The 17,612-nt window shown below is 38.2% G+C and overlaps 2 protein-coding genes across 6 annotated transcripts in view; one reads left to right on the top strand and one right to left on the bottom strand.

Annotated features, from left to right (window-relative positions):
- The window catches only part of srprb (SRP receptor subunit beta), a 41,286-nt gene extending 27,149 nt beyond the window's left edge, over positions 1-14,137 (bottom strand). Inside the window, exons 1-5 of the mRNA XM_073862735.1 lie at positions 13,919-14,137; positions 13,733-13,827; positions 13,567-13,644; positions 13,400-13,482; positions 13,070-13,206 (exon numbers count right to left, since the gene is read on the bottom strand). Of these exons, the coding sequence (XP_073718836.1) occupies positions 13,070-13,206; positions 13,400-13,482; positions 13,567-13,644; positions 13,733-13,827; positions 13,919-14,063 (538 nt within the window). The 5' untranslated portion in view covers positions 14,064-14,137. The remainder of the gene's footprint in view (positions 1-13,069; positions 13,207-13,399; positions 13,483-13,566; positions 13,645-13,732; positions 13,828-13,918) is intronic.
- Positions 14,138-16,850: 2,713 nt separating this feature from the next.
- The window catches only part of cux1b (cut-like homeobox 1b), an 84,976-nt gene continuing 84,214 nt past the window's right edge, over positions 16,851-17,612 (top strand). Inside the window, exon 1 of one of the 5 annotated variants that reach the window (XM_073862739.1) lies at positions 16,851-17,255. In XM_073862739.1, the coding sequence (XP_073718840.1) occupies positions 17,250-17,255 (6 nt within the window). In that variant the 5' untranslated portion in view covers positions 16,851-17,249. Of the gene's footprint in view, positions 17,313-17,612 lie in introns of all 5 variants that reach the window. The other 4 variants (XM_073862738.1, XM_073862736.1, XM_073862737.1 and 1 more) reach the window with 4 other exon arrangements.

Genomic DNA, 17,612 nt, shown 5'->3' on the forward strand with positions numbered 1-17,612 from the left:
TCAATAAAAATAATAATAATAGAAGTAAAAGTTGTGTCTGTATCAGCAATCTGTTAGGGAAATCTGTTAATTTTTTGTTTTTACGCGTTTCTGAAAAAAACAAATTATCGGCCGATATATCGGATTATCGGTTTTTAAAACCAACAAACATTTGTATCGGTATCGGCCTTCAAAATCCTTTACCGGTCGTGCTCTACTGCTTAGATGATGAAACACAACCTCCAGCTGAACATTGCAAAAACTGAGCTGCTTGTATTTCCATCACAACCCAAGATAAAGCATGCTCTATCAATTCATTTGGGCAACACAACCATTACTTCTTCAAAAACTGCCAGAAACATTGGCATAATCTTTGACGACCATCTATCCTTCACTGATTACATCGCAAAGACCGCGTGATCATGTCAATTTGCATTATACAATATCACATCTCTTGATTGTCACTTACGTTTTTTCCAGTTCAACGCTGCTGCATAATCTAAGCTTGGAGCTCTGTCGAGTTTTTCGCCTAAATTTGGCACCCACCCCACGCACCTGTGATTATATCCAACAGATTCTCCCCCCTCAGCAGCACAACTGCTGAGGCGTCCGTTACAGGCACCCTGGTTATAGGTGATTCTATTCTCAGGAACGTGGAATTAGAGGCACCCACCACCATAGTCGAATGTATACCACGAGCCAAAGTGTCTGACATTAGATATAACTTAAAGTGCTGGCTAATGCAAGTCGTAAGTTTTCTAAGATTGTTATTCACGTCAGCAATAATGACACCAGACTCCGTCAGTCTGAGATCACTAAACATACTCTTAAACAAGTGTAAAAAAAAAAAAAAAAACGCAAAAACAATGTCAGACAATGTAATATGCTCTGGTCTCCTCCCCGCCTACCGGGGTGATGAGACTTATAGTAGATTAGTCATGCTTCAAGGCTGAATGTCAAAGTGGTGCCAACAGCATAACATAGGGTTTATAGACAATTGGAAGCATTTCTGGAGGAGACCTGACCTGCTAAAGAGAGATGGCCTCCATCTGTAGAGGTGGTATAGCTACAATGAACAATAAAATGTTTAAAGTAAACCATAAATCTGAACTCAAATTTAATTCCTTTAAAATAATGCTGTTAAATATGGAAATAACTGATCGTAACAAAAACAGCTTTGTCCTAGCTACTATCTACAGACCACCGCACATATTTTCTTAAAGAAATTGCAGATTTCCTTTCTGAGCTAGTAGTAACTGTAGATAAAGCTCTTATCGTTGGTGACTTAAATATCCTTGTCGATAACCCAAAAGATGCATTAAGACTAGGAATGTCCCGATCAGGTTTTTTGCACTCGAGTCATTTGATTTTGAGTATCTGCCGATACCGAGTCCTGATCCGATTCTTCTATAATACATAAAGAATAAAGAACAGGGAAAAAACAGATCCAGGATGTTCCTTATGTCATGCCGCACACATTGCTGTTTCTATGTGGAGTTAAAAGGGTCTAACTCTGTGCCAGCGCATTTCTATAGTGTTAAAAAATAATGAGAATATAGTATATATGTTTAGGGGTTAAATTGGGGTTTGTTTTGTGGGGATGCTCTGTTAGGAGGGAGGGTTCGAGGGGTAACATGTTTTATCATGATGACAGCAAAGCTACTGGTGTGTTTCAATGACATTTTGGACCTCTGATAGGATTTTATAACTTTCAGCTTTAAAGCTGTGCCACAGGTTGACCCAAACTTTTAAACTAAATTATGCAAATCTATGAGTGACACCCTATATGCATTTACACATGTCATTATGCACTATTGATCAAACTTTAAAGGAAGTTTTAAGACTCAACCTCCTTGACTAATTCTAGGCATAAGATAGGCTACCCAAAAAGACCCAATCAACAAGAAAAACAACACACTGACCCAGCAATAGAGTATGTCCTACAAATGAGCCATAGAGATTCCCCAAGCTGGTCAGCAGCCAGTCAAACAATCACTATAGTTAGGTCGTAACTGATCTGCACAATCAAAATACATTATTTTATTAAACTATACAATAAGTTGTATCCAGTTATCTAGTTAACATATGAAGAGTTTCGTTGCAAAATGAGATAACTAGGGCCCTATAAAATCCGTTTTATTTTTTCCCAAATTCCGTTTTATTTTTTCCCAAATTCCGTTTTCTCCGTTTTAATTTTTGCAAATTCCGTTTTATCCGTTTTAATTTTTGGCAATTATATTTTTTACCCTTTACTTTTATTTTAGTCATAAAAAGAGTGTGCCTTTTAATGTTAATGATTAAAATGTAAATGATTTGGGGGAAAAACTGGATAACAGGATTACTTAATGACTATAAAAGATGCATTTACACACGCACATACACACCCGCGCGCACACACAACTCAATTTAATGCATTTTTTTTTTAGTGTTGTTGCAGGAGGCTACAACAAGGTGTTAAAGCAGTGGTGCCTTCAGAAGTGCCTTAAACACATTAATCCAGCGGAACGTGATCCATATTTTATACACAATCGCTTTAAATGCATATAACTTTACAAACATACACAGGATAGTGATCTGACTTAGGACAGCATGAGCACGCAGCTCTTTGCACGTGCGAGCGAAAGAGAGGCAGAGAGCGGTGCCATGATGCAGATGATTATATTTTAAATGCGAGGGATAGTTAGTTTGCCTCAGCTCGCTTGAAATGCATAAAACTGAACAAATACATGAGGATTTGTGTTCGCACTTCGGACAGATGCCTGAGCGCGTGCACGTGAGAGGTACAGTGAGACAGACATGGATGAGAGAGTGCATGTATCTTTGCGCTCACCGTGAACAGAGTGTTGACTAAAATTCCAAACTAACAGTTCTCCGGTCACATAAAAGTCAAGTGAGACCTGCTCGGAACTAAGTGCTTAGCGTCGAATTTCTTAATTTTTTCGCTGACGAAAGCAGAGTCGTGGAGAGCCGCTTCACCATGGTTTCAGTGTTTTGGAGGAGGTCTGAAACGACGGGAGGGGGCGTGTCGCCCAGATTTACTTCCCCCCGTCTGCATTTCCCCCAGACATACGTTCGTCTCCCACACAAAAACATAATTTTATTCAAAATATGTCAAATTCCGCGAAATTCCGCGTTTATACTAGATTCCGTGTTAATTAGCCAATTCCGCGATTCCGTCCGCGATTCCGTGATCGCGGAAATTATAGGGCCCTAGATAACCACCGTTTTTTTAATTGTTCAGAAATCTCGTTTTTTGGTTGTGCATTCCAATTCATTTCAATGCAACTGCAGTTGGTTTGTTTTGATTTAAACCTTCATAACTTAAAAAATACAGCTAAGTACCACCATAAAACAAAATAATAACATGATAACATAATAATGAACATGTTTTGACAAAAATGTTAAAAAATGGATTTATCTCCTTTTGCAACGAAACTCTTCATATATAATAATAAGATGATTTACATGACTATACATACTTTAATACTTTGTTTCTAGACTTCTTTTATGTTTTTTCAACGTGTGCACCAGGCTTGTGCACAATTCAGAATTGGCCTCCATTCAATTCATGAATTGGAATTTGAATCGACTCCCCCCTATAGGAAGTTGAATTGGAATCACAGGAAGTGGAATTAAATTCATGGCCATTCAAAGAAATTCCACAGTCACACAACAGAAGGAATCTCACATACATTCAGTGTTAGTAAAGTTACTTTGGAAAATTGTTTGGCAACCATTTTAAATTCTTGGTTAAAGTAAAGCATTCTGGGAAATTAATTCATGTTCCATCGTGTTCCACAAAATTACAACTACAAAAAAAACTTAATTATTTGTTATGTGACTAGAGTTTTTAACATTAATTGCTGGGGGAAAACATTTCCTTTAAATGTAGTACAAGTAGTTCAAACTAATATAATTAATAGAATATGTAATGCAATCATCTGACATATACTGAAAGCTTCATTTTTAACACTTCACTTACTGTACAATATGTATATGAATTTCTTTGAATTTCTATTGAATTGCAATTCTGCTTCCTTTAATTCAAATTCGAATTGTAATTCTAGATCCTGTTTTTGACATCAATTCAAATTCAATTCAAATTCAAGAATTGAATTGGAATTTATGAGTCATTCTCAATTCAATTCTGAATTGTGCACAAGCCTGCTGTGCACCATTCTTCCCCCCCCCCTTCTCTCAATGTGATCCTCCTGCGTGAATGCGTGTTCTTGAGGTTCTGAGTGAGACACGGAGCTGCGTAATGATGTAGCACATAGTGACAAAAATGATCCACGCGTCATTTAAATGAGCGGTAAAAAACATGTCATTATTCGCGTCAATTCACACGCACCAGCGCAGTGCATACACTGGCGCAGAGTAGAGCGAGACCTTCAGTATGTGGGCCGGGGCTTAATAATTTCCACTACCAAAGATAGCTTTATTAGTACTTTCCCAGACCTGTCCCAAATGAAACACACAACAGATAACCATGAAGATCTGGATATTGTAATAGAAACCCTCAACAACGTTTGTTCTAGCACGTTGGGAGTGGATGCTCCCATTAGATTAAAGAATATCAAATAAAAAACGCCACCATGGTATGACCATCATACCGCAGTCCTTAAAAAGGTAACTAGAAAAATGGAACGGTACTGGAGAAGGACAAAGTTAGAGGTATGCAGCATGGAAAGCGTGTTCAACACTACAAACAGGCTTTAAAAACTGCCAGATCTACCTATCTTAGCAAGCTTACTGAAGAAAATCGTTTCCTCTTTAACACAGTTGTGAAATTGACTAGAAACAAAGAACAAACAGAAACCGATACTAAACTCACATTCATGAAGTCGTGAAGTCACGACACAGGTCAAATGGCAGTCATGTGATGTTCACTTGTATATTCAGGAACTGCTTTCCAAACTAATACAAATTTAAATGCTAAATATATGTGTACAAAAATGTTCATTTGATACTTATTATTTATATTTTTCTGTTATTGCACACTATTTTGTTATTAAACTACAAGCAAAACATCTTCTCTTTAAGTCTCCTCATATTAATTCTAGCACAACATTCCTCATTGAGGCATTAGGGGGTTGGGTCTTTATCTCCTCAGTTGTGAATCACTTTAATATTCATAACCATTGACCCTCCCTTGCATATTGCCTTTAAACAACAAAAAGTGTCTTATAAAAGTTAAATCAATATATTGTTTCATGTGAATAAATGTGGAGTTGGGAATTTGCTACAAAAAGACATTACAAGATCCAGTTTTTTTTTGTTTTGATTGTGAACAAATGTTTAGTATAGGGGTGTGCATTGGCACTGCCCTCACAATTCAATTCAGTTCACCAGGTAACGATTCGATTCAATTCAATTCGATTCTACGATGCATTGCGATGCATCAGAATTCTACTGTACACAACAAGGCAAATTTTTAATAAGTCAAGTAATAAACTCAAGTGCAACTATTCTCAACAAAAACGAAAGCTGAGCAGCTTTAAGACAATGACAATTATATACCTGACCAGGGCTCGCAAAATTTTGAAATCCCTGGTAGCCCTTCGGGCAGACACTCTTTAATTTTTGGTAGCCCGAAATGAATATAAGTTGCCCGAATAAAAAATACAATGTTTAATGTAGAATACTGATAAATCCTGGATTTCCATGTAAGCCAAATATTCCTGCCCATCCCAGCTAACAATTTGGTTCCCAAAACATTCCCCTATTTTTCAAGGTTTTGGGTTAGACAGGAATGTTTTCTTTAAGAAAATAAACATTCCCCTAATGTTATTTTTAGGTTATTTTAACGTTCCCCTAACGTTAGAATAATTTAATTGTTATTTTACTGAAATATTATATGAATGTATTATAACACAGGTTATTTTTTATAAAAAATACCTCAACACATCACACATTGTATTTAGATAACATGGTATTTTATCAAATATATAAACAACCAGTGACTTTAACACAATATAGAAGACTTAAAGCAGATATTTATTAAAAAGGAATAAACATAATTCCCTTTATGTTCCCCTAATGTTAGACTCTGAGGTAAAACGAAATGACAAACACACATTCTATTCGATTTAGGTAAACATATCTTACGACTGCTGTTTAGTCACCTATCAGCTTGTAACATCATACTCTCAATAGCCTAGACGTGTCAAATCCATCGGAAATCACTCAAACATATTTTCCTTCTCACATATTTAAGTTACTAACTGAAGAAAGAAAAAATAAATGCTAAAAAAATGTTAGTCTTAGAGGTAAAAATGAAATGATGTTATTTTATTAAATGACTTGAGTTCGCGCAAGCAGGTGCTCGTGAAGCCGGGGAAAGCGCGTGCAGAGGGTCGCACGCATATCAGACGTGCACATTAGAGGATGAGTTTATTTATGCTTTCACTTCATTTCCTGACAGTTTCACTTGGTACGTGAGGATAATGACTGATAAGAGGACACCGAAATACATATAATATAATTACCTAACTAAATCTGAGACAAAGCAAAAACCTTAAAATATTATTTCCTCCCCAAGATAGCCCGACGGGCAGGGTAGACATACATTTTGGTAGCCCGACAGGAATTCACAATAGAAACGAGACGGGCTAGCGATTTTGCGAGCCCTGCCTGAGATGAGAATTTTACACACAGAGTAATTAAGTCTTGTTTCCCATTAACTTCATAGAATCCTAAATGTGCCCATATGTCCTCTTTCCATGTAAAAGGGTGCGTTTTTATTTACCCGTCTATCACGGTCATCTCCAGAAAATAAACAGTGACATAATCGATTATGGCATTTGCTGCATCGATGCTGAATCGTGCATCCGCGCATTGCGGAATCGATTATTGTTGACACCCCTAGTTTAGTACGTGTTCATTGGCCTTATTTCAGCAACTTTTAATATTTATTTTTACTAAACACACATAAACATATATGTACCTGTGTGTATTTTTAAGTAAATTATGTTACGCACATAGAGATGCTGGTCATATAATTAGAATATCATCAAAATGTTGATTTATTTCACTATTTCTATTCAAAAAGTGAAACTTAAAGTGACACTTTGTAGTTTTTCAACCTTCATAATATATTTTTAAGACCCTTGTGATGGTACATCGACTTAAAATAGGTTGAATGACATGTCCAACATAGCCTGAAGGGGTCTGTATTGCTTTTACGTGTACTTTGAAACTTGGGGTTTCGGGTAGTAACCCGAGCATAAAACAAAAAAAATCTGCTTTACGGCATACCTCACTCTCTCCACTTCCTCAAATTCGGACGTGAATGCGCAACTATTTATTTTCCTGATGTTTTTGTCATGGCCGAAGCAGCAACTAAGAAAAAACCCCAAGGTTTTGTCGGAGGAGACTAGAATAGAAAAGGAGAGAGTGACAGAATAAAAAGAAGGACGAGGATCAATTATATTGGGCCAGCGTTTGCTCGCTGACGTGAACTAAAGAAGGAGGAGGGGTTTCTGACCGATGCTGACTTGGCTCTCATGCTTTTGTACTAGTAAGTAATGTTTTAATGATTGCATATATAAGTCCTGTCTGGCGCCCGAACACTATTTTTTTACGTGAATTTTACTAGAGGCTACTTGGAGAGTTTAGAGAGAGACTTATATCACGTGACATTGTGGCACCGTGGTAGCGTCATGGACCTACGACACGGGCGATTCGGGTTCGATTGCCCTTTAGGGCAATATTGTTTTGAATATAAACTTTAACCAAGCGACCACCGTTACAACTGGCTAGGCGATATTTTTGGCATTTGATGAAAATAAAACCCATGAAATTATATTACATGACACATGACCTGCTGGAAGGCACACTTTGGGACCTAAAGAGTTGTCTTCTTTTCCTTTGCGACAGTGCTGCGGCGCTTGTGGGCTCTAGGGGCGCTAGACGTGAAAAATACATGTCTAGCACCCCCTAGTGGCCAAAAAGTTCCATGGTGTGCCTTTAATAAATGATATTAATTTTTTTACGTTTATTTCTTTTATTCTGATGATTATAACTGACAAGCAAGGAAAATCCCAAATTCAGTATCTCAGAAAATAAGAATATTACTTAAGACCAATACAAAGAAAGGATTTTTAGAAATCTTGTCCAACTAAATAGCATGAACATGTACAGCACTCAGTACTTAGTTGGGGGTCCTTTTGCCTGAATTATGGCAGCAATGCGGTGTGGCATAGAGCCAGTCTGTGGCACTGCTCAGGTGTTATGAGATCCCAGGTTGCTCTGATAGTGGTCTTTAGCTCTTCTGCATTGTTGGGTCTGGCATATTGCATCATCCTCTTCACAATACCCCATAGATTTTCTATGGAGTTAAGGTCAGGCCAGTTTGCTGGCCAATTAAGAACAGGGATACAATGGTCCTTAAAGCAGGTACTGGTAGCTTTGGCACTGTGTGCAGGTGCCAAGTCCTGTTGGACAATGAAATCTGCATCTCCATAAAGTTGGTCAGCAGCAGGAAGCATGAAGTGCTCTAAAACCTTCCTGGTATATGGCTGCGTTGACCTTGGACCTTTAGAAAACACAGTGGACCAACACCAGCAGATGACATGGCACCCCAAACCATCACTGACTGTGGAAACTTTACACTTGATCTCAAGAAACATGGATTGTGTACCTCTCCTCTCTTTCTCCAGGCTCTGGGACTCAGACTTCCAAAGGAAATGCAAAATTTACTTTCATCAAAAAACATAACTTTGGACCACTCGTGGACGTTTCTGACGCTGTCTGTTGTTCAAGAGTGGCTTGACACAAGGTATGCTACAGCTAAAATCCAGGTCTCGCATACGTCTGTGCGTAGTGGTTCTTGAAGCACTGACTCCAGCTGCAGTCCACTCTTTGTGAATCTCCCCCACATCTTTGAATGATTGTTGTTTGACAATCCTCTTCAGGGTGCGGTTATCCCTATTGCATGTACACTTTTTCTACCACATCTTTTCCCACCCTTCGCCTCTCTATTAAAGGAATAGTCTACCCTTCTGCCATATTAAACTATGTTATTACCTCAACCTAGACAAATTAATACATACCTATCTTTTTTCAGTGCGTGCACTGTGCAGTGCGTTGTGGGTGTGTTGGCATTTAGCCTAGCCCCATTTATTCCTATGGTACCAAAAAAAAAGTTTTATTTTGTGGCACCATACTTACTGGTAAACTCCTCATGTAACAGTCTTTAAATAGGGAAAACACAGAAGTTTTTGGTGGCTTTCCTGTTTGGTACCATAGGAATGAATGGGTCTAGACTAAATGCTAACACATTCACGATGCGCTGTACAGTGCACGCATTGAAAAAAGATAGATATGTATTAATTCGTCTAAGTTGAGGTAATAACATAGTTTAATATGGCAAAAGGGTAGACAATTCCTTTAATGTGCTTGGACACAGAGCCCTCTAAACAGCCAGCCTCTTTTGCAAGACCTTTTGTGTCTTGCCTTCCTTGTGCAAGGTGTCAATGGTTGGACAATTGTCAAGTCAGCAGTCTTTCCCATGATTGTGCAGCCTACAGAACTAGACTGAGAGACCATTTAAATGCCTTTGCAGGTGTTTTGAGTTACAGTTTTTTTCAATTGTTTACATGCAATTTTGAAAACTGGGTTCTTTTTATCAAAATATAATCACAGTTATCCAAACACCACCCTCAATTTGCATAATTCCTAGATTGTTTGCAAAATGACACGTTTAAGTCAAAACATACACACTTCAGTCAAAACATATACGCATATTTGTGAAAATGCTATTAGTTTTCATTTCAACCAACACAGTCCTCAATGATCAGACACTATTGCAGCCAGTTTCACACTGCTGTGATAAATAAAAAACACATTTGTAAAAAAATTATTTTAGGAGATAGCATGTGCTAGATTTTTGTCCAGACATTGTTATGTAGAGGGTAATTTAGATAAAAAAATTGTGACAAACCCACAACAATCTTCATGATTAGTTTGAGATAAGGGGAGAATGTACACAAATAGGCCTACTATAAACTTAACAAGCACTGCACAACACTGATGCTGCAGACTGAATATTTCATTTATTTATTTCAATACTTACAGTAATTCTTACCATTGTCAGTTATAGTAATCAACCAACAATGAAATCATTGAAACAAATAACATCTGTAGACAAATAAAAAATAATGCATGAAGTACATACACTTTGACTCTGAAGAAAAACTACTGTAAAAGAAACAAGTATACTGTAACTATTCATCATCTCTCCGTCTGGCTGCATCAGGCCATAAGATTTCATCCACATCATAGGCTATGTCTTCATTGGCAAGGCATCGTTGGAGGAATCGCCTCATGTGACGAATCCACCCCTGCACAGAAGCTGCTTCGATATGATCACAGGCCTCTTCCATGGCCTGAATGAGGGGCACACGGTCATAGGGCCACATGTCATTTACCTTCCACCACCATGCTCTTTTATTGGATTCAGGAAGGGGGAGTATGGGGGAAGGTATAAGACTTCAAATTCAGGGTGCTCATGGAACCAATTCTGGACCAGAGCAGCCCGATGGAATAAGACATTGTCCCAAATGACAATGTACTGCATCTGGTCCACTTGGTTTAATGCTGTGACAATCTTGTGCAATCTGTCAAGAAATGCAAGTATTAGATTGCATTATAGGATCCCATATTTGCATGGTGGTGGAGGACCCCTTTTTGTGTAATAGCAGCGCAAAGGGTGATGTTACCCCTCGCTGCCCTGGCATATTGCTGATTGCCCTGTGTCCAATTACATTTCTTTCTCTTCTTCTTTTTCTTCTTCTTCTAGTCTTTCCATTTTTATTAAAGTTGCCTTTATTGCACACATGAGTGCTGCGTTTTTAAATTAGCACATGTGTGCTTCCACAAGGATGTGACTATCCAATTCATTCATTGGTGTGGTAATTGGCAATCCAGGGCTTTGTAATGACAAGGAAGTAACCTCACAATCGTTATCTGTGTATAAGGTGTGAAAATGTGTGCAAAGTTTTACAAATCACTGTGTGTAATGTTTTGCAAAAAGGGTGAAGCAAACATTGTGTGTTATGTTGTGCAAATCTGTGGAGGTGTTTTGCTCATTGGAGTAGAATTTTGCAAATTGTGTGGAAATTTATATTTTAGTGTGTAAACAATTGTAAAAAACTGTAAATAGCTGACTAGAGTGAGGTAGCATGTGTCTTCAATATTGAACCTTTTCACAATATTCTAATTTTCTGAGATACTGAACTTGGAATTTCCTTAGTTGTCAGTTTTTATCATCAAAATTAAAAGAAATAAACATTTGAAATATATGTCTGTATGTAAAGAATGATTATAATATACAAGTTTCACTTTTGTAGTGGCATGTGCCAATGGCTTCTACGCGCAAGATGCCATGCCACTTTATGTTAAAACCCCTTCTTGTAACTATGTATATAGTCGGTATATCAGTATAGATCATATCATATATTAAGGTGCATGAAAAACATGCTAGTACGTAAGGCATAACTAGATTAACTTTGAATGAATATATTAAAAGTAGAGCAGGGGTGTAGAAGAAACACTAATTCTAAACTGAAAAGATAAACACAAAACCCATCGACAACCACTTTCAATATTTATTAACAACAGCAGTAAATACTGTCAAGAAATGTACATGAATTTTACTGTCAGCTAGTTTATGCAGATTGTATTTTATAAGCTTGTCATGGTTTCTGATAAAAGTGATTTAAGACTTTTAATGACAAATGTCGAGAGGGCATTATTGTTACATTAAAATGATGCGCGAACCTCTCAGCTGGGGGGTTTCCTTTGATTTCGTGTGCATTCAGGTATGCACTGAATTTCTCTCCGCTCTTGCCCTGAGAGTGTGCACGCAATTTATATCTCTTCAATCACTTCCATGCAATTGTTATCTTTTACGAAGTGTGTATGCGCTCAGACTGCGTCCTCTTGTGCATTCGCAAATATATCAGCTCTCGCGCGCTCTCTGGAAGGTGAAGCTTTAGTCCGCAACGCCCCGCTGATCGCGTGCGCGTCTCTCACCAAAAGGTCTCTGTGCGTGGCGCTGGGTGCACAATGCTCATGGGAGTTGTAGTTTCCCAGTTTCGCATTGCGTATTGTTTATCTTTTCGCATAACTTTTAAGAAAACTACAATTAAAAAATTATATTCAACCTGCCAAAGTGGCTAGTGGGATTGGCTGTCTTACCCGCCATGGCCGAAATCTACCTGCATTTGGCTGGTGTTAATTTCAAGCCCTGGTCATAATATCATAAATTCAAATATTATAATTCACTTACTGTCAGCAAAAATGAGCCTTGGTCTCTGGAAGAGAAAAGCCCACTTGCATATCGTTGTTCAGCTCGTCTTTTTTGGTCTGTAAGTTACAACTTTCGGCGGGGGCAAAAGATTACGTTGCTGTGCACGAAACAGCATCTCGAATGCACACCAAAAGTTACCAGTGCCTTTGTAAGTGACGACAACGATGTGTGAAGGATTGTGTTAACCACCGTATAGCTGCCTTGTTAGTATTGCTGGAGGACGTTGCATCGCGTGCTTTACAAAAACGGTGCTGTACTAAAAGGTAAATTATAGTTCGCCTCAAAGTTTTTTATTTGTGTATTTACTTAATGTGTGTTATTTCTTCCCCAAGCTCATAAAATAAATTTGGGTTGCACATAAATTGGCAGGGTCGGTCGGAAACCGGAACCAAACACATTTTTTTTTATGCTTAGCGAAACCCTGAACTTTCGGTTGATTAACCTAAAATCTGCTTACCCCGATCATGTCAGTTCTGGGGGCACCTAATAACAGTTAGTTTAATCAACCTCCTACTGGTACTAGACTTAATGTGCGCACACGGGGAATACATACATTTATTAATTTAAAACCTACCCGGGTATGTCATACAACCAGCTTTCTGGAATACCCCCCAGATTCTATTGGGGTAGGGGCGTGTGTGTTTAGGTGATTTCAAATATCAACATTGGCTTTCAAACATCATGGACTCCGCCTTTAAATATACGTAAAGACATTAATTTGGTAGATGGATGTTATCATAGGTTTGTTCATGTGAGCAAATTCATTAAAACAATTACCTTGTTTGTTGCAGGCTACCAAGACAGCTGGGGCATTTTTTGCTACCATGTTGTCTGTGAGTGTAGAGTAAAGAAATTCAGCTACATCTCTGACGTCCTTCTGGAAAACACTACTGTCCACCACAAACACAATAGCTCTGAATCACAACAAAAACACAATCACAGGTCGTAGGTTAATCTCTGGATTTCTTTAATCAGACAGATCTAAAGATTTAAAAACCGTTGAGTCTTTATCAAAGTAAATGTTTTTCTTGAATAACATATGAACAATTTATCAGCTGTGTTTTTTACATTTATAGACTGATCATTCCTTCATGTATCATAACTCACCGAGCCATAGCCTTATACTTCTCCACAATCTGAGATCTTAAACTTTCATGTCCAGGAACATCAATGAGTGTCCAGCTGGTGGCCTGTAGTGTTAAGCATATCACGCCTTTACTTGTCAAACAGGACTTGATGTAAATGAAATGTTAACTTAATCCAACGAAACTTACTTTGTCGTTTTTGCATTTGTAGGAAGCGCAGCTCTCTGTAAAGGACATCTGAGTTCTTACAAACTTCCCGATTAATAACTGCAAGACAAACACCGCAGATGTGATGATGTGTAACGGTAAGTGATGTTTAAAAGGAGTGTGTAAATTAATAAACACAGACACTCACTCGAGTGAACAGCAGAGTTTTCCCAGAATCACACAATCCCAAAAGCAGCACAACATTCCTCACTTTTCTTGAGCCAAACAAATTCCCAAAGAAAACTGCACAGAACATTGATGTCAATAACAATTAACCTTAGACATGCTGTGTGTCATAAACAACAACTAACGTTACAAACATCCAGCTTCTTACCAGCAGTGACAAAAACTATCGCCAGAGCAACAAAAATCCCGATGAGGATAAGTGGATCATGACTCTGCATTTCTTGAATAAATGTCTCCAGGAGCGCACCTGAGGAAGATAAATCCTCTAAATCTACATTTACTCTCTCCTCCATCTTTATCACACACAGTCACAGACCATGCACACGAGACGGCGGAAGTGAATGAACGATGACACGTGTACTTCACAGTGGGGAATACTCATGAATCTTGTTCGACTTCATGCGGCGCTGCAAGAACCGACAGCCCGATGATATCAAAGTACCGCGAGAACGATTCGAGAAATCATACGAGGTGTAATTTCGTCTCGCTCTCGCGGCACTTTGACACCATCCGCCTGCTGACATTAGGTTTGTTTGAGATGAGCAAAATATGCGCAGAACCGATTACTATGATCAGCGCGAGATGCATGCCGGTTAGAATAGAGGGTATGCACATGACGTCACCGCCGGCGAGAGGACTGCGGTTACGCCCACTGAGTGGCAAAAGACAGAGCAACATTTGAGTGCATGGTGACATCGACGAAAACACGGTGAAAACGCGTCGAAATGGGAAAAAGCTGTTGTACGATAGACTGTACAGATTAACAAGGAGAAGTAAATTGATCGTTCATTCCAACGTCCACAGACCACAGGTGAGTTAACAAGCAGAGTTTACTTTCTACTTAAACATATTTGTTTTTTATCCGTGTTTTTCTTCGGAAAACATACATTCCAAAGCATATTATCATATTTAACATTTCATAAATAATACGTTTTTGTTTTACATTTAATATTTAAGTACATTAACGTACTTTCACTCCAGTAAAAGTACACAATTTAAATGTAATTAGGTATTAATTTTTTTAAATATGCAATATTAAAGAATACACAGTATGATTATATGCTTTAGAATGTAGTGAAGTAATGTTTTCCCCAATACAAACATCATAATAAAGCACAGATGCTTAAGTCCAACTAAATTTAATTTAAAGGAGCAGTATGTAGGATTGTGGCCAAAACTGGTATTGCAATCACAAAGCTTGTGGCTAAAACTGGTACTGCAATCACACAACTGGTGGCCAGTAACGTAGACTTACTGTGTTCCGTACACTTTCGTGCTTTTCGATAGCTTTCGGCTACTCCTCGAAGCAACTTGCTCAAAATAAGCATGTTTGTGTGCGCATTCTCTGGGGGAAGGCCTATTGTACAAGTCAAACTTTGATTGTTGTCTTTAGGACCAATAGTTTTTGAGAAAAGTGAGGAAAAGTAACTCCTCCGCCTGTGTACGAAAGATGATGAGGGAAAACGATGTTCCGTACATGCTAACAATGATGTTCCATACAGAGCGCAAAACTTGATTTCAACTGCGAAAATGGACATTAAATATAAAATAATGTTTTATTTGACTTGATTGTGATGTTCTTTAATTTGTTAAAGCATAATGAAAGTTAAGTTAAACATAATCACTGCATACAAGATAGTGCTGACAGACGTGCTATCCGACTGGCTTTATACAGTCATCGGACGCTACCGACTTTAAACATTAAATGTTCCAATTTCAAATATTTTTTTCAACAAAAGGTAATATATTTAACAGTTTGTGATAAATATCATTCATTTAATAAAGATGTAAATACAGTGTGAAGCATAAATTAAACCAAAATCCACATTTTTGCTGCCCCACTGGTCTCCCCCCGAAGCTGCAGTTTGTTAGCGTAAGCCTGCCCACCGGCCGTTTTCAAACACAAGAGGCGCACCCTGCAAACTTTCTAAATAATCACTGAAACAATATCCTGGCCAGACCACTGTTGTCAGTGATATAAGTATTTGAAATGACAATGATTTCTTAATGTCTAGTGACATATCAGGGCCATTTTATGACTAATTGATACAAATTTCTTAAATACTGTTCCTTTAAGCTGATAATAGTCAGTTTTACTGGCATTTCGCAGCAGCTCCTATGAAAACCAGCCATTTTGTTGAACGTTTGCCACTCAACAGGGCGAGTTCCGGCGTGGTCACGTGGAAAGTGACGTGAATGCATACCCTCTCTTCACACTCCATTACAGTAGGTGGCGTTATGCACCTGTATTTGGTTCGCAACCTGCCATAAAATCAGAAGAAGAAGAAGAAGAAGAAGTGACGCCGTGCAACAAACCGGATGCAAGCTGCCGCTAAACATAGACATTATATACGTAGACACCTCGTAGACTGAGCTGCCTATTGGAGCTGACGTATCGCGCGGCCGCCATCTTGGATGGGTCTCCAGTGCGCTCCCTTGCATTCATTTCTAATGAGGAATAATCATAACTCCTGTAATTTTTACCGGATTTTCACACGGTTTGAGTAGTTATAAGCGGCAGAGATTTAGTTATGATACAGGACGCTGTCACACATTAAAAAATACTGCTTTCATGCTAAAATACTTTGTATTATGCTCTTTAAGTATGGTATATTGACAGAGAGAGGCAGACACTACTTAAGTATTTTACTTTCTACATGAAAGTACATTTTCAAGCATCTGTATTTTATCAGTGTTTTTCTTTAGAAAACTTATATTCCAAAGCATATTATCATAATTTTTACTCCACTACATTTCATAATTTCAAGTTTTTGGTTTATATTTAAGTAGGCTACATTAAACATCTACTTTTTTACTTTTACTTAAAAAGTACTTAAGTACACAATTTTTATGTAATTTTTACGTAATTAGGTATTTTATGTAATTAGGTATTAAATTAATTTGAATATGAATGAATTGAGAATGAATTGGCTCTGAGAATTTTCATTCCAAATAGCGGCCGCGCTACTGAAGCGCCATCTAGTGGCTGTTGCTAAAAACGAGTTTCCCCTCTTGTTCTTCTATACTCTTTGCAGAGCTTTGACGACTCTGTCACAACAAAACCCTACCGTTTTATAGCAACTTCACTGGGAAACCTTCAAATGTGAAGAAAAAACAGCGAGAGATCATGAGAGAGAGTACCAGTTCCTGCTGAACATTGACATAATATTATAAATAATAACGTAAAATAACCAAAATGATTGTTCAATCTTACTTGTGAAATGTAATCCCATGTGATCTGGAATCAATATTGCGCCGGTTAAGCTGCACAAAATACGGCCATAGTATGGCTTTCTTTCCGTTAACTCCCATTGACTCTGGTGCTAGCGTACAGCGAGGAGACCCATCCAATATGGCGCCGACGCTTGATGCGTTCCAGCACGTCATGAGGTGTCTACGTATATAATGTCTATGCCGCTAAACACCAAAGAAGAAGAAGAAGAGGTGACGCCGCGGTGGACTGTAAAATAGGTGGAAAGATGGCGGTGAGTGTTGTGTCGGTATGTCAATATTGGAGACGATTTGACTTACAGCAGTTGCAGGTCAGTGGATGTTTATAATCTAATCTTCATCAGTTATAATCCTCTAGTGTTTATTCATAACATGCTTTAATGTTAATATCACAGTTTGTTTATTGTGCTCTTGTCTTTAGGGTTTAACTGTTTAACTCTGAATTGTGTTTGTGGAGTTAAACATAAATAATATCGCAGCATTATAGCTCCTGGGGCCTATTGCACAAAACTAGGATAAGGGATTAAGCCGGAATATCTTGGTGATCCTGGCTCAACTGATCCGTGATCCGGTTGCACTAAAGCTGGATAGGGGGCAGGAGGACATGTTAT

Source organism: Misgurnus anguillicaudatus, chromosome 24, assembly GCF_027580225.2.
Source record: "Misgurnus anguillicaudatus chromosome 24, ASM2758022v2, whole genome shotgun sequence".
Lineage (NCBI taxonomy): Eukaryota > Metazoa > Chordata > Actinopteri > Cypriniformes > Cobitidae > Misgurnus > Misgurnus anguillicaudatus.